The sequence below is a fragment of the Salvelinus fontinalis genome, chromosome 21, assembly GCF_029448725.1.
Source record: "Salvelinus fontinalis isolate EN_2023a chromosome 21, ASM2944872v1, whole genome shotgun sequence".
NCBI classification, from domain to species: domain Eukaryota; kingdom Metazoa; phylum Chordata; class Actinopteri; order Salmoniformes; family Salmonidae; genus Salvelinus; species Salvelinus fontinalis.
Window position 1 is genome coordinate 50626917 of NC_074685.1, and position 17779 is coordinate 50644695.

The 17779-nt window shown below is 45.2% G+C and overlaps 1 protein-coding gene across 2 annotated transcripts in view; it reads right to left on the reverse strand.

Annotated features, from left to right (window-relative positions):
- LOC129819086 (neurogenic locus notch homolog protein 1-like) overlaps positions 1-17779 on the reverse strand; it is a 60604-nt gene that overhangs the window by 14323 nt on the left and 28502 nt on the right. Inside the window, exons 5-21 of one of the 2 annotated variants that reach the window (XM_055875636.1) lie at positions 13178-13300; positions 12799-13032; positions 12299-12454; positions 11787-11972; positions 11431-11544; positions 10045-10158; positions 9430-9663; positions 9035-9145; positions 7697-7889; positions 7468-7613; positions 5510-5623; positions 4550-4669; positions 4281-4433; positions 3950-4178; positions 3027-3228; positions 2586-2739; positions 614-798 (exon numbers count right to left, since the gene is read on the reverse strand). In XM_055875636.1, coding sequence (XP_055731611.1) covers positions 614-798; positions 2586-2739; positions 3027-3228; positions 3950-4178; positions 4281-4433; positions 4550-4669; positions 5510-5623; positions 7468-7613; positions 7697-7889; positions 9035-9145; positions 9430-9663; positions 10045-10158; positions 11431-11544; positions 11787-11972; positions 12299-12454; positions 12799-13032; positions 13178-13300 — 2768 coding nt within the window. The remainder of the gene's footprint in view (positions 1-613; positions 799-2585; positions 2740-3026; positions 3229-3949; positions 4179-4280; positions 4434-4549; positions 4670-5509; positions 5624-7467; positions 7614-7696; positions 7890-9034; positions 9146-9429; positions 9664-10044; positions 10159-11430; positions 11545-11786; positions 11973-12298; positions 12455-12798; positions 13033-13177; positions 13301-17779) is intronic. The other variant, XM_055875637.1, reaches the window with a different exon arrangement.

Sequence of the window (17779 nt, forward strand, 5' to 3'; positions counted from 1 at the left end):
CCATGATGTCAAGCAAAGAGGCACTGAGTTTGAAGGTAGGCCTTGAAATACATCCACAGGTACACCTCCAATTAACTAAAATGATGTCAATTAGCCTATCAGAAGCTTCTAAAGCCATGACAGAATTTTCTGGAATTTCCCAAGCTGTTTAAAGGCACAGTCAACGCAGTGTATGTAAACTTCTGACCCAAAGGAATTGTGATACAGTGAATTCTAAGTGAAATAATCTGTCTATAAACAATTGTTGGAAAAATGACTTGTGTCATGCATAAAGTAGATGTCCTAACCGACTTGCCAAAACTATAGTTAATTAACAAGAAATTTGGTTGAAAAACAAGTTTTAATGACTCCAACCTAAGTGTATGTAAACGTCCGACTTCAACTGTATATCTTGTGGAAGGATGAAATAGCAACGGTTTCATCTTGAATTTCGACACCCTACCACCCTTGAAAGAAAGAGAGATTATACTGTAGCTCACCAAGTGGCGGAGTTGTCGTTTTTGTTGTGCTTGGAATTATGGAGTGGGCATTTAACTGCGTAAATGAATGATAACAAACAAATAATAATTGATGTTTTGTGTTGATTCCGTTTTGCTAGCTAGAGCATATATACCTCGCAACTGTACCCTCCCAGGTAGTCTGTGCAGGTGGCACCGTTCTGGCAAGGGTTGGGGGCGCACTCGTCCACCTGTTCCTGGCAGTAGCTGCCCATGTAGCCCGCTTGGCAGCGGCAGTAGTGGGTGTTGCCAGCATCCAGACAATGGCCCGAGTTACGACACAGGAGAGCCACCTCCACACCTTCAGACAAGAGGGGGTGGGGGGGGGGGGGGAGATATTAGCTATACAGTAACATATATACACTCACATAGCATACAAAACACACAAACATGCTCTTACCATCCCCTAACCATTCTGTATTGGTCAATTTTACATGCAAAACTGGATCTTTGTCTGCTTGGCCTAGAGATGGTCATACAGTGTGTGCGCAGAACAATTTGTGCTCTGTCTCGCCTAAATTAACAGTCTAATAGTTACATATAATGTCTTCAGAAAGTATTCATACTCCTTGACTTATTCCACATTTTGTTGTGTGAATAAAAAAGTATATATATTTAAAAAAATACATCTCACATATCTACACACAATACATCTAAAAATGTAATGGATTTTTTTGAAAATGTTTTGAAAATGAAATACAGAAATATTTCATTTACATAAGTATTCACACCAGAGTCAATATACGTTAGAATAATCTTTGGCAGTAATTACAGCTGTGAGGCTTTCTGGATAAGTCTATAAGAGCTTTGCACACCTGGATTGTACAATATTTGCCCATTATTATTTTCAAAATGCTTCAAGCTCTGTCAAATTGAACATTTCTAGACAACCATTTTCAAGTCTTGCCGTAGATTTTCAAGCAGATTTAAGTCTAAACTAACTCTGACACTCAGGAACATTCACTGTCTTCTTGGTAAGCAACTCCAGTATAGTTTGGCCTTGTGTTTAGGTTAATGTCTTGCTGAAAGGTGAATGAATTTCCCAGTGTCTGGTGGAAAGCAGACTGAACCGGGTTTTCCTCTAGGATTTTGTCTGATTAGCTCCATTCCATTTCTTTTTTATCCTGAAAAACTCAGTAGTCTTTAACAATTACATGCATACCCATAACATTATGCAGCCACCACTATGTTTGAAAATATGGAGAGTGGTACTCAGTAATGTGTTGTATTGGATTTGCCCCAAGCATAAAACTTTATATTCAGCACAAAAAGTTAATTGCGTTGCCACATTTTTTGCAGTACATTTAGTGCCGTGTTGCAAAAACAGAATGCATGTTTTGGAATATTTGTATACTGTACAGGCTTCCTTCTTTTCACTCTGTCAATTAGGTTAGCATTGTGGAGTAACTACAATGTTGTTGATCCATCCTCAGTTTTCTCCTATCGCAGCCATTAAACTTTTTTAAAGTCACCATTGGTCTCAAGTTAAAATGCCCGAGCGGTTTCCTTCCACTCTGGCAACTGAGTTAGGAATGACGCCTGTATCTTTGTAGTGACTGGGTGTATTGATACACCATCCAAAGTGTAATTCATATCTTCACCATGCTCAAAGGGATATTTAGTGTCTGCTTTATTATTATATATATTTTTTAACCCATCTACCAATAGGTACTGTTCCTTGCGAGGCATTGGAAAACCTTCTTGCTCTTTGTGGTTGAATCTGTGTTTGAAATTCACTGCTCTACTGAGGGACCTTACAGATAATTGTATGCGTGGGGTACAGAGGTGCAAATATTTTACTTCTGAACTTATTTAGGCTTACCATAACAAAGGGGTTGAATACTTATTGACTCAAAACATTTCAGATGTTCATTTTTTATACATTTGTAAAAATGTCCAAAAACATAATTCCACTTTGACATTAAAGGGTATTGTGTCTAGGCCAGTGACCAACAATCTTAATTTAATCAATTTCAAATTCTGTCTGTAACACAACAACAACAAAAAAGTTAGGGGGGGGGGGGGTGAATACTTTCTGAAGGCACTGTATACTTTGAATTGTTTTTACTCTGTGTGCTTTGTGTTCACCTTGCTGTTTGGCGGCCACCTCGCAGGAGACACTGGGGACATCACAGTAGAGGCCGGTCCATCCCGTCTGACATTGACAGGTGTACGAGGAGCCCTGCTGCCAACACGAGCCTCCGTTCTTACAGGGAGATGAGTCACACCACCGCACCAGGTTCTGCAAGCAGAGCAGGAACACATTAACACACAAATAAACCCATGCGTAACACACACACACACACACCACACGCTGTTGAGCGCACTACCACTATTACGTCTCAGTTGTTTCTAAGATGTTTTTTTAAAATTATATAAATAGAAATAGAGGGAAAATAATTATATACAAACACACACATAGAATTCCATGAAGCTCTGAAAATCAAATGCACTCAGGAGATATGGCAGCCTAGCCAGAACACATAAACCCACAGCCCTTAGTCAAGATGGCTGCCGCTCTGCCCATACCTGGCAGTTGACTCCAGTGTAGCCATGAGGGCAGGTACACTTGTAGGTGCCGTAGCTGTCCAGACAGGTGCCACCGTTGAGGCAGGGCTTGGAGTCACACTCGTTGATGTCGTGCTGGCAGTAGCTGCCTGTGAAGCCTGGCAGACACAGGCAGGTGAAGGTATTGATGCCGTCCACACAGGTGCCACCGTTGAAGCAAGAGCTAGAGAAAACACACACAACAACGGAAGAGTTTTGAGACTATAAGTATAGTAAACAAATGAGTTAAAGGGATGTTAAAAGGATAGTTCCCCTTTTTTAAATTTATTTTTTACTTTAGCTTATTTTAAATGTTTATGTTTCTTCCAATCTGTTTTTAAAATTATTAGCTGGTTATTTAGCAACGTCCAGAATAATCTGGTCAGCATTTTACTTCATATTTTTATTTATTTAACCGTTATTTAACTAGGCAAGTCAGTTACAAACAAATTATTATTTACAATGATGGCCTAGGAACAGTGGGTTAACTGCGGATTAACAGTGGGTTAACTGCAGAACGACATGTTACTTGCCCAACGCTCTAACCACTAGGCTACCCGCCGCCCCGAGCTTGAATCAAGCAATGTGGAAAGGGATTGTTTCTCTTAGGATGTATTCAAAAGCATTTTACATTTACATTGAGTAATTTAGTAGACATTCTTATCCAGAGACACTTAACAATTAGTCCACTCATCTTAAAAGATAGCTGGGCGAGACAACCACAACAGTCGTAGAAATTAAGTTTTCCCTCAAAGTAGTTCAGCAAATTCAGCACGAGTAGGAAAAGACATGGGATTCATTTAAGATACTCTGAAGAGGTATGGTTTCTTGCAAAAAAGGGTCTCTTTCTCCGTGCTCTTGAATTGCAACTAATCAAAACACAGTATGTGAACTGCTCTCTGTACCTCTCTGTGCAGTCGGGGGTGTTATTCTCGCAGTTGATGCCACTGAAACCGGGTGGACAGGTGCAGGTGTAGGAGTTGACACAGTCGGTGCAGTTGGCCCCGTTCTTACACGGGTTGCTCTCGCACTCGTTAATGTCCTGCTCACACCTGCCACCACGGAACCCTGGCAGACAAGTGCACACAAAGCTGTCCACTCCGTCTCTGCACAGACCTCCATTACTGCAGGGGTCTAGAAAGAGAACGCGAGAGAGATATGTAATCAGGTAAGCGATACAGTTGGGCCAAGTTCACTTTACAAGACAGAGGGAAGAGTTGATGTTTAGTTCCTTACTGGGCTTGCAGTCGTCGATGTCCGTCTCACACTTCTGGCCGGTGTAGCCCGGACGGCAGCTGCATCGGTAGCTGCCCACCATGTTGTGGCATGTGGCGCCGCTGCGGCAAGGACTTTTCACACATTCGTTGATGTCTATCTCGCATGTTTGACCTGAGAGAAGAGGGGGGCAGTCAGTCTCTCGAAGAACACCCCTCGATTGGATGGATGGGTGGACAGATGGAGGAATAAGCAGAACAGATGGATGGAGGAAGATATGAGTAGTTTACCTTGCCATCCCTCCGGACAGAGGCAGGAGAAGCTCTGGTAGTCCTCTGACTCATGACACACTCCACCGTTCTTACAGGGCCGGGGGCTGCATGGGGCCAGCAGTGTCTCACACGTCTCACCTGGTAGGGATAGGAACACAACACACCTCAAACAAATGCCCTCAAGTGCTACAGGGAACCCATCACAGATCATTAATATGTCTGTACGCTGTTTGAGTAAGAGCCATAAATGTTTGTTCCATTCATACATGTTTCGTTCATGTTACATTTTTATTTCACTCTCCACTTCCCTTTTGCAGTTAGACAACTTTGGAGAAGTACTACATCACGATTCAATGCTTTTAAACTCTTGGTAGAGTTGACTTCTTCAAAGTTGTTTTACAGCGAAATGAAAATGGCTGCATTGCATGATATTTCCCTTTTCTAGTCACATACGGAGGACTTTCCCCCATCAGTTTTTAAAGCCCACTTTTCCGTCCACTTCCCTATCCATCTCCACAGTAACCAGAGGCCAGGCAGGAAGCTGCTTCCTGTTTCCTGCTATTGTTTAGACCCAAAGACAGGAAGAGGAAGTGGCCACGGGCTCCAGTTCCTAGTCCTCACGGTCTATAGCATGTTATTCCCACACACACACACACACAAGCGTGCATGTGCGTGCAAACACGCACACAGTTATCACAACATGGTAGACAGGGTGGATTTTCCCACAAATGATAGAGAGAAACAAATCATAAGGCCTGTTTCCACATAGTTAGTGGGCACTAGTCAACCTATTTTTTCCTAAAATAACACTAAAAGTCTTCCCGAAATGTATTTTTATACCATTGTTCAAGAAGTCTTCTATTCTGGAGCCCCACAGGGCTTTCTGAGTAGAGGGCCAAACCAAAACCAGCCATAAGGCTACTGTACACATCTCGTTAGGCCTATAATGGCGCCGGGAAAATCCATGCGTTATCGTACCGGTATAGGGCAGTAAGCAGTTGCACTCGTAGCCGGCCACGTCGTCAATGCAGGTGCCCTGGTTCAGGCAGGGGTTGGAGGCACACTCGTTGATGTTAGTTTGGCAGTTAGGTCCTAAGGCATGGCCGGGGATTAGAGAACACACGCGGGTTAGAGTCGCAGGTGTACGAGGGATGATATCCGCCACACACAAACTCAGAGTTGCGGCATTGAGAGGGTTTTTATTTTTTATTTAACTAGGCAAGTCAGTTTAGAACAAATTCCTATTTACAATGACGGCCTACCAAAAAGCAAAAGGCCGCCTGCGGGGACGGGGGCTGGAATATAAAAAATAAATAAAAATATAGAACAAAACACACATCACGACAAGAGACACTACATAAAGAGAGACCTAAGACAACAACATAGCATGGCAGCAACACATAACACAGCATGGTAGCAACACAACATGGCAGCAGCACAAAACATGATACAATATTTCCCTTTTCTAGTCACATACGGGCACAAACAACAGCACAAAGGGCAAGAAGGTAGACACAACAATACATCACACAAAGCAGCCACAACTGTCAGTAAGAGTGTCGATGATTGAGTCTTTGAATGACGAGATTGAGAAAACTGTCCAGTTTGAGTGTTTTTTGCAGCTCGTTCCAGTCGCTAGCTGCAGCGAACTGAAAAGAGGAGTGACCCAGGGATGTGTGTGCTTTGGGGACCTTTAACAGAATGTGACTGGCAGAACGGGTGTTGTATGTGGAGGATGAGGGCTGCAGTAGATATCTCAGATAAGGGGGAGAGTGAGGCCTAAGAGGGTTTTATAAATAAGCATCAACCAGTGGATCTTGCGACAAGTATACAGAGACGCCCAGTTTACAGAGGAGTATAGAGTGCAGTGATGTGTCCTATAAGAAGCATTGGTGGCAAATCTGATGGCCGAATGGTAAAGACAATCTAGCCGCTCGAGAGCACCCTTACCTGCCGATCTATAAATTACGTCTCCGTAATCTAGCATGGGTAAAATAGTAATCTCAATCAAGGTTAGTTTGGCAGCTGGGGTGAAAGAGGAGTGTTTACGATAGAGGAAACCAAGTCTAGATTTAACTTGAGCCTGCAGCTTTGATATGTGCTGAAAGAAGGACAGTGTACCATCTAGCCATACTCCCAAGTACTTGTATGAGGTGACTACCTCAAGCCCAAACACCTGTGGCGAGAGGGGCATTCTTCTTACCAGACCACATGACCTTTGTTTTGGAGGTGTTCAGAACAAGGTTAAGGGCAGAGAAAGCTTGTTGGGCATTAAGAAAGCTTTGTTGTTGAGCGTTTAACACAAAATTCGGGGAGGGGCCAGCTGAGTATAATACTGTTTTATCCGCATATAAATGGATGAGAGAGCTTCCTACTGCCGGAGCGATGTTGTTGATGTAAATTGAGAAGAGTGTGGGGCCTAGGATCGAGCCTTGAGGTACTCCCTTGGTGACAGGCAGTGGCTGAGACATCAGATGTTCTGACTTTATACACTGCACTCTTTGAGAGAGGTAGTTACCAGGACGATAACACCCAGGAACAGTCAACAAGGAGCTATTTGAAAGTTTAATGCTTAAAATTGTTTGGGGACAGACTTGGTAGAGACAACCGAGCACTGAAGGTGTTCCTTGGTAAAGATTGCCACTCCACCACCTTTGGAAGATCTGTCTTGCCGAAGAAGGTTATATCCAGAAAGGTTAACATAAATGTCCAAAACACTCTTCCTTAAGCACGTCTCAGTAATGACCAACACATCTGGATTGGAGCTGTGAACCCACATTTTCAATTGATCCATTTAGGTAATAAGTTTCCAGTGTTAACTTGCAAGGTGTAAGAAGGTAGAGAAGAGCGAGAGAGGGAGGGGGAAAGGGAGAGAGACACGGAGATGATAGGGACAGTGAGAAACAGTAAGGGAAGACACGTTGAATTGAACTGACCACTGAAGCCGGCTCGGCAGCTACAAACATATCCACTGGTCATATCCTTGCAGGTGCCACCGTTCATACACGGGTTGGACTCACACTCGTTGTTGTTGATGTCACAGTTAGGCCCACCCCAGCCAGAGTCACAGAAACACCTGTAGCTGGAATACAGATAGAGAAAGGTGAGTGAGTGAGTGAGTGAGTGAGTGAGTGAGTGTGTGTGTGTGTGTGTGTGCGTGCTCACCCATTGACCAGATCCTGGCAGCGGCCATGGATGCAGGGGTTGCTGCCACACTCGTCCACCTGCAACAGACAGGTGGCATCACTGTAGCCCTCTGGGCACAGGCATGTGAAGCTGTTGATGCTATCGATGCAGGTGCCACCGTTGTGACAGGGGTTGATGGCACACTCGTCGGTATTGATGTTGCACATGGCGCCTAAAAATCCAACACAGCAGGGGGTGAGTTTTGATTCATTTATGGCCATTGTTTAAAGAAACCACAGCTGGACATACTGTTTCCTTCTCCCTCTCTAATCCTTTGTTCGTTGCTGAGGTGATGGGGGGAGTCTGCACAACACACAGGGCCACATTACTAAAGGGTATATAGAGGCCGGGTGAGGCTGCCTGGCTAGCCGCTGGAGATTAGCAGTGAGGCCTTTCCCTCTCCCTACCCATTGAATAATAAGATGTGCTCTGGTGAGGAGGGAGAAGGAATGTTTCAGCTGGATCTGAGGGGGTGTAAGCTCAGATATTTTATACCAGTGACAATGGGACACACAAAGCCTCTCGCCACCCCCTCCTCCTCGCCTCATAGGGGGATCTGTGGAGGAGGGAGGGAGGGCCACCTTAACCCAGGGCTGGTAAGGAGAAACAGAATGGCCAGGCCCCATTTCACACGCCGGTGAGCAACAATTACACCCCCCCCCCCATCAATCAGAAAGGGGAGGGCCCAACTGCCTGCTCTACAACTACAATGGCCCTCTGTCTGTGAGCCCTGCCCCTCGACACTCACACAACAGAGGAAAGAGGACAAAAAGGCAGAGGAGCAAGGGGGCAGCAGCAGCTTGCCGCGACCCTCCCAACCTAAAAGTTTATTAAATATTCACAGACACACACACACACACAAATGTGACACGTACGTGCACACACACACACAAGTAGAGAAAACAGGTCCTACAGGGTTTTGAAACAGGAGCCTCATGGGAAGAAGTGGACTGGAATTGTTATTCCACAAATGGTTTGGGCTAAATAATCCACCTTTTCTTCACTGACACCGGGAAACGTATAACAGGGTCCGCTGCTTAGGTGTAAAAACACACTTCATACAGACCAGGTGCACATGCAGCAGATGTGTGTGTCTGTGTGTGTGTGTCTGTGTGTGTGTCTGTGTGTGTGTGTGAGAGAGAGAGAGAGAGTAGTTGCATGTGTGTGTGTATCAGGTTTGGGGCTGCCTCTCCGTTCTTCCGCCTTGTCCCACACAGGGAATGTGACACCACTCTTCTTTTTCAGTCAGCTCACTGGCCCCCTCCCTTCCCCCTTTCTCCCACCTGCCCCAGATTCTCCCGTCGACCCAGTGCTCACCTGCGTAGCCCGGCTCACATGCACACTCGTAGCTGTTGATCTTGTCAATGCACCTCCCGTAGTCACAGGGCTTGCTCATACAGTCATCCAGATTCACCTCACAGTTAAAGCCTGTCAAACAACCAAAGTAGGGGGGTAACAATGTTAGTAACAATGTTAACAGCTACGAGTCAACAGCTAATCAACAGCTACGAGTAACAATGTTACTAACACTGGAAGAGCTTCGCACATATGCCTGAATGTGGCTGCCTGTGTTGGAAAATGTGTAGGATTGTGGTATGGTGTGTGCATGTGTGTGTCTGCCTGCCTGTGTGGATGCGTATCTCTGTGTGTCTTCCTGCATGCGCGTGCGTGCGTGTGTGTGTGAGTGTGAGAGAGAGTCTGAGTTTTTGTACCTGCAGTGCCTTTGGGGCATGTGCAGATGTAAGTGTTCTCCCTGTCCTGACAGGTGCCTCCGTTCTGACATGGCTGGCTCAGACACTCGTTGATGTTGGTCTCGCACAGGCGGCCCGTGTAACCAGGGTGACAGTAGCAGGTGAAGGTGGCCAGGCCGTCCTTACACGTGCCATAGTGACAGGGGTCCGAGTAACACTCGTTGATGTCAGTCTCACAGTGCTGTCCAGAGTAACCTGGAAAGGAGGAGAAGATAGTTCTAAACCTTTCTCCAGAAGTGTGCCCTCGTTCACTCCCCCCTCGTGCATTTCAAAAGCATTGGATTGGTGCAAGCATAGCTGGAAGGAGTTTCCACCATATTCCTCACACCAATCCATGTATTTTAAATCCATGAAAGGGAGTGTATGAGTGCACATTTCAGAATAAGGGTAGTCAGAACATAGCTTATGTTCTAGGATGAAGAGGTCTTATAGAGGGGGAAATTCCGCCGGACCAAAGGAAGCCTATCGATGAACCTTGGCTTGGCCTTGGTCCATGTAACCACCTTATAAAGTGTATTAATTTAAACACAAGAATTGAGCCTCAAACCGTTCTGACCATGTGCCAGCCGACTGTACCTTCAGTGCATTCACATGAGTATTTGTTAGGGCCGTCGGTACACTTGGCTCCGTTCATGCAGGGCGTGCTGGCACACTCATCGATGTCAACCTGACAAAGACCACCAGAGAAGCCTGGACAGGGAAGAATATATATATAATCAGCCATATACCTTTTTGTTGTCGTTTTCTGTGCTGTTTTGCTATTCTTACAGTTTTGTTATTTGTCTCGTATCGAATCCAAGTTTATGTACATCTAACATGGGTCGGCAGCGTAGCCAAGTGGTTAGAGCGTTCGACTAGTAACCGAAAGGTTGCAAGATCGAATCCCCGAGCTGACAAGGTACAAATCTGTCGTTCTGACCCTGAACAAGGCAGTTAACACACTGTTCCTAGGCTGTCATTGAAAATAAGAATGTGTTCTTAACTGACTTGCCTAGTTAAATAAAGGTAAAATCTAAAAAAAATATTTGTGGGATACACATCTGGGGACAGTTTTATTTATTTTTGTACCCCCTTTTCTCCCCAATTTCGTGATATCCAAATTGGTAGTTACAGTCTTGTCCCATTGCTGCAACTCCCCTACGGACTCGAGAGAGGCGAAGGTCGAGAGCCATGCCGCCTCCGAAACACGACCCTGCCAAGCCGCACTGCTTCTTGACACACTGCTCGCTTAACCCGGAAGCCAGCCGCACCAATGTGTCGGAGGAAACACCATCCAGCTGGCAACCGAAGTCAGCTTGCAGGCGACCGGCCTCTCACAGGAGTCACTAGTGCACGATGGGACAAGGACATCCTGGCCGGCCAAACCCTCGCAAATTGTGCGCTGTCTTATGGGTCTCCCGGTCACGGCCGGCGGTGACACATGCCTCAAGCACTGTGCTGCAGTGCCTTAGACCGTGCATGAGTTAGAGGGGAAAATGGAAAAAGGTTAAACTAATTTGCATCTAAAGTAGGTCTGGAGGACCCTGGACTTTATAACGATACCCCCGCTCAACACACACACAACCCATATAGCAGGAGCTCCAAATACACACTTGCACACCCCACCACCCCTTATACCCCCCCCCTCTTTGGGCGCTAAGGTCTTACGCAAACTGTTTTGCCTGATAATTATGCTGATGTCCAGGTGACCTTGTTATTACCACCCTCCCTGCCCTCATCAGAAATGCCTACACTAGTTAACCTCAGAAAATTATTAATCACACACACACTATGGTAATCATTCACTTTGCTTCACCCTCCAGTGACCCCACTTCCACCCAAACCTATCAGGAGCTGAGGACCCCCACCCTCCATCTACTCTTCCAACTCTCCCCCTCCCTGTACACCTTCCTTCCTCCATTCCTCCTTTCATTCATCAATTCCTTCCTCCCGCCAACTCTCTCTCTGGGCCATCTCTCTCACCTTTGTGGCACTCGCAGTGGAAGGAGTTGATCCTGTCGATGCACTTGCCGTTGTTCAGACAGGGCATGCTGGCACACTCGTCAGTGTTGATCTGGCAAAACACCCCCTCATAACCTGAACACACACGTTTATGACAATATTACAGAAACAGTTTCAGGTAACATTACTTTGAGTTCACAGGCTCAAATATTTTGCAATTTTTAGATAGCCAGTATTGTCTTGTGTAGCAGGGCCAGAGAACTGAACTCCAATCATGAACAATTATTCTTACAACATGTCAAAGTGTCTATGTCAGTAAGACAGTGTTACAAACCGAAATATCCCCCTAAATGGTACATTTCAATGTGTCATCATACCTGGCATGCAGATGCAGTGGAATCCTCCAATCTGGTCCAGGCATGTGGCATCGTTCTGACAGGGGTTGGACATGCACTCGTTGACGTCCATCTCGCACCGCGGGCCCTCGTAACCCTGGAGACACTTGCACTGGAACGAGCCTTTAGTGTTCAGGCAGCGCCCACCGTGCTCGCAAGGGTTGGCGCCTGAAACGTCAAACACAGGATATACATCACCACTTATACCCCCACTTTCACCCTGTGCAATGTCTCTATCGTTAACACACGAGGTAGATATAAAGATCCAGTTCCCATAGAGAGCACTTCAGTGTTCTAATGCCAAAATATTACCAAAATGCATAAACAATTATTTATTTTTATTTCACCTTTATGTATCCAAGTTCGTCTAATTGAAAATCTCTCAAGGGAGTGTTTGGCAAATAGCACATTGGCAGAGTTTGTCATCCTGAATGTTCAGAGACAGGTACCTTTCTATAGAGAATGAGAGAGGGGCAGAGAAAGAAGTCACTCACCTAAGGAACACTCGTCAATGTCCTGGTTGCATGCAGAGCCGGTGTAACCTGGAGGGCAGGTACAGATGGCTTTCCCGTTGACAGGATTGGTGTCACAGTTAGAGCCTTTCTGACACGGGTTACTGATGCAGGCGTCGTCAAGATGGCACAGTAAACCTGAGGAAAGACAAATGATGAGGAATGGGATTTGTATAGGTAGTGCATTTCCAGGGGCACAAAATGCGTTCTATTGTAAAGGGGGAGAATTGACTCCCCTCATCAACTAACATTGTGAAGCACCAACCTGAAAATAGTCTCTCAATATTGTCAAGCAACTATCATGGGGGTGTAACCAGGCCACCTCAGTTCAGCGTGGCCTGGTATGCAAAGCTCTCAACAGTTTCTTATTTTTAATCTTCCTCCAATGTGTGTGTGTGTGTGTGTGTGTGTGTGTGTGTGTGTGTGTGTGTGTGTGTGTGTGTGTGTGTGTGGTTAGTGTGGGACAGGCGAGGTCGTAGTACCTGTGCGCCCATGTGGACACTCGCAGAAGAAGGAGGCGACGCGGTCGTGGCATGTGGCACCGTGATAACAGGCTGCGCTGGCACAGTCGTCGATGTTCTCACTGCAGTCGTCGCCCGTCCAGCCGTTGACACAGACACAGTGGAAGCTGCCATAGGTGTCGTGGCACGTACCGCCGTTCTGGCACGTGTTTGGCATCATCTCACACTCATCCACATTCTCGGTACAGAACTGGCCTGGAGAGCAGAGGGCAAGGATTACATTATGCAGGGGGCCATAAGAGATTGATATAAGGCCAATGTGGGTGGAATCTCAAGTTCATTTTTTTTTTCTAGAGACCATGTCCATCTTGAAGATCGGAGGGTTTGGTATAAAGGTTACCTGTAAAGTGAGGGGGGCACTGGCAGTTGTAGGTGTTGACCCCATCCACACACAAGCCACCATTCTGACAATTGTGGCCTGGGCAGTCATCAATGTTGTGATCACAATTCTGACTTGTAAATCCTGAGAGTGAGTGAGAGAGTGAGTGAGAGTTGAGAGAGGGGCAGAAAGAAGAGGCAATAGGGAAAGAAAAGGGAAAAAAAGACATGTCATTCATAGAAACCAGTAACAATTTCACTACACATAATTCAGACCCACCTGTCTTCTTATTGTTTACAATCCTTTATAACCAGAGATGAGATCAGCATATTCCCCTGGCCATCCGCTTGAATCTACAGCCTACCTCCTTGCACGCTTCAAAGGCTCCCTGCGTAGCGTGTAGCCATTTTACAAATCAAAACTCAAAGCTTAACGATCAACCCAAAGCGGCGTAGGTTTCCTGCTCGCCTCACTCTCTGTCTGCGTTCTATCACAAAGGCACACGAGAGCGGCACGCCGCGGGTTACATTTGAACTCTTAGTTAAATGTTAAAATGCACGCACACACACACACACACACATTTATCCAAACCGTCCTTCACTCAGAACCTTTGGGATTGGTCTACAGGTGACTCAACTTTGATTCCCGCTGAAACCTCAACGTTTAGGCCGACAACACCAACCGCATGCTTCACTATCATCAGGGGGAAGGGATTGATAAGGGCACAAATGAAGGAAAAAATTCGGAGAGTCTGTTTCCGAGCTGCTGGGAATGAGGGAGTCTCGGCAGCTGCGTGCAGAACTCCACAGCAGAGCCACAAACAGACACAACCACCATGCATGAACCGCCATTAGGGATGTGGCGGTCATGACATCTTGTCAGCCGGTGATTGTAATGCAAATAACTGCTGGCCTCGCGGTAATTGACCAATAATTACCATAAACACATTTAGCATCTCGTCTTCCATGCATAGCCTATAAACCACTGATGCAGACCATTGGAACAATTACATGAATCCATTTAATATAGACTACACCGTCACAATAAATCAATGTTTTTTTTTTGACGGATCTAAAGAAACATGAAATGAAGAAAATGGTGTCTATTTCAGAAGAACAGAATATAATATTCTGGGCTGTCCTTATGTTAGGCCCTGATCTGGCTATGCCATATGGCTGTGGGCTAAACAGGTCATTTAACAGACAAGATTTGTTTCGAATTGTATATTATTTTATAGGATGAAGAACACAGTTGAACATAGATGAATAAAATAGAAAGGACATTTTCTACAAAAGATTTCCGAGGGAGTGTTGAGCAGTTAACAAAGAAACAGGTCCTCCTACATGCCTACGTTTTTAATGTGCAAGCATAAGCAGCGAGTCCATAAGGCTAGGGGAATTCAATTGCCAAAATTACAGTGCATTCGGAAAGCATTTAATTTTTCCACATTTTGTTACGTTACAGCCTTTTCTAAAAATGTATTCAATATACAGTTGAAGTTGGAAGTTTACATACACCTTAGCCAAATACATTTGAACTCAGTTTTTCACAATTCCTGACATTTAATCCTAGTAAAAATCCCATGTCTTAAGTCGGTTAGGATCACCACTTTATTTTAAGAATGTGAAATGTCAGAATAATAGTAGAGAGAATGATTTCTTTCAGCTTTTATTTCTTTCATCACATTCCCAGTGGGTCAGAAGTTTACATACATTCAATCAGAATTTGGTAGCATTGACTTTAAATTGTTTAACTTGGGTCAAACATTTTGGGTAGGCTTCCACAAGCTTCCCACAATAGGTTGGGTGAATGTTGGCCCATTCCTCCTGACAGAGCTGGTGTAACTGAGTCAGGTTTGTAGGCCTCCTTGCTCGCACACGCTTTTTCAGTTCTGCCCACAAATTTTCTATAGAATTGAGGTCAGGGCTTTGTGATGGCCACTCCAATACCTTGACTTTGTTGTCCTTAAGCCATTTTGCCACAACTTTGGAAGTATGCTTCCATTTGCGACCAAGCTTTAACTTCCTGACTGATGTCTTGAGATGTTGCTTCAATATATCCACATCATTTTCCTCCCTCATGATACCATCTATTTTGTGAAGTGCACCAGTCCCCTCTGCAGCAAAGCACCCCCACAACATGATGCTACCACCCCTGTGCTTCAAGTTTGGGATGGTATACTTCGGCTTGCAAGCATCCCCTTTTTCCTCCAAACATAACGATGGTCAATATGGCCAAACAGTTCTATTTTTGTTTCATCAGACCAGAGGACATTTCTCCAAAAAGTAAAATGTTTGTCCCCATGTGCAGTTGCAAACCGTAGTCTGGATTTTTTATGGCAGTTTTGGAGCACTGGCCTCTTCCTTGCTGTCGATAAAGAACTTGTTTTACTGTGGATATAGATACTTTTGTTCCGGTTTCCTCCAGCCAGCATCTTCACAAGGTCCTTTGCTGTTGTTCTGGGATTGATTTGCACTTTTCGCACCAAAGTACGTTTATCTCTAGGAGACGGAACGCGTCTCCTTCCTGAGCAATATGACGGCTGCGTGGTCCCATGGTGTTTATACTTGCGTACCATTGTTTGTACAGATGAACGTGGTACATTCAGGCATTTGGAAATTGCTCCCAAGGATGAACCAGACTTGTGGAGGTCTACAATTTTTTTCTGGGGTCTTGGCTGATTTCTTTTGATTTTCCCATGATGTCAAGCAAAGAGACCCTGAGTTTGAAGGTAGGCCTTGAAATACATCCGCAGGTACACCTCCAATTGACTCAAATTATGTCAATTAGCCTATCAGAAGCTTCTAAACTTAGTGTATGTAAACTTTTGACCAACTGAAATTGTGATACAGTGAAATATAAGTTAAATAATCTGTCCTTTAAAATTGTTGGAAAAATGACTTGTGTCATGTACAAAGTAGATAGTTTGTTAACAAGAAATGTGTGGAGTGGTTGAAAAACAAGTTTTAATGACTCCAACCTAAGTGTATGTAAACTTCTGACTTCAACTGTATATTTTTCATCAATCTACACACAATACCCCATACCGACAAAGGAAAAACAGGTTTTTAGAAATGTTTGCAAATGTGTTAATCATAAAAAAACAGAAATACTGTAAGGACTGGGTGTCGGAGTGGAAGTCAAGCGCAGGCAACAGCAGGTGCAATAACCAAATGTTCTTTAATGAACATGAAGAAAACTAGGCCACCCAACTAACACACTGGGTGACCACTTCAATAACCCCAGACACGGGGAATACGAAAACAGTACATTAAATACGATGCACGAAACAAACACCACCACTTACAAACAAACAATCCCGCACAAAGAAACGTGTATGCCGGCTGATTAAATAAGCCCAACTAATTAACCCTCATACAAAACAGGTGCGCCCAATAAACACATAGGGAGGGGGAGAAAAGGATCAGTGGCAGCTAATAGGCCGGTGACGACGACCGCCGAACGCCACCCGAACGGGAAGGAGAGCCTGCCTCGGTCGAAGTCGTGACAAATACCTTATTTACATAAGTATGCAGACCCTTTGTTATGAGACTTGAAATTGAGCTCAGGTGCATCCTGTTTCCATTGATCATCCTTGAGATGTTTCTACAACTTGATTGGAGTCCACCTGTGGTTTATTTAATTGATTGGACATGATTTGGAAAGGCACACACCCGTCTATATAAAGTCCCACAGTTGACAGCGCATGTCCGAGCAAAAACCAAGCCATGAGGTCGAAGGAATTGTCCGTAGAGCTCTGAGACAGGATTGTGTCGAGGCACCGATCTGAGGAAGGGTACCAACACATTTCTGCAGCATTGAAGGTCCCCAAGAACACAGTGGCCTCCATCATTCTTAAATGGAAGAAGTTAGGAACCAGCAAGAATCTTCCTAAAGCTGGCCACCCGGACAAACTGAGCAATCAGGGGAGAAGGACCTTGGTGAGGGAGGTGACCACGAACCCAATGGCCACTGACAGAGCTCTAGAGGTCCCCTGTGGAGATAGGAGAACCTTCCAGAAGGACAACCATCTCTGCAGCACTCCACCAATCAGTCCTTTATGGTAGAGTGGCCAGATGGAAGCCACTCCTTAGGAAAAGGCACGTGATAGCCCACTTGGAGTTTGTCAAAAGGCACCTATAGGACTCTCAGACTGTGAGAAACAAGATTCTCTGGTCTGATGAAACCAATATTGAACTTTTTGTCCTGAATGCCAAGCGTCACATCTGGAGGAAACCTAACACCATCCCCACAGTGAAGCATGTTGGTGGCAGCATCATGCTGTGGGGATGTTTTTCAGCGGCAGGGACCGGGAGTCTAGTCAGTAATCAGGATCGAGGGAAAGATAAACGGAGCAACAGGACAAAGACCCTGAGCACACAGCCAAGACAACGTACGAGTGGCTTCGGGACAAGTCTCTGAATGTCCTTGAGGCCCAGCCGGAGCCTGAACTTGAACCCGATCGAACATCTCTGGAGAGACCTGAAAATAGTTGTGCAGCGACGCTCCCCATCCAACCGGACAGAGCTTGAGAGGATCTGCAGAGAAGAATGGGAAAAAACTCCCCAAATACACGTGGCTAAAATAGGCTACTAAAGCATGATTTGGATCAGTAGCTTCTTA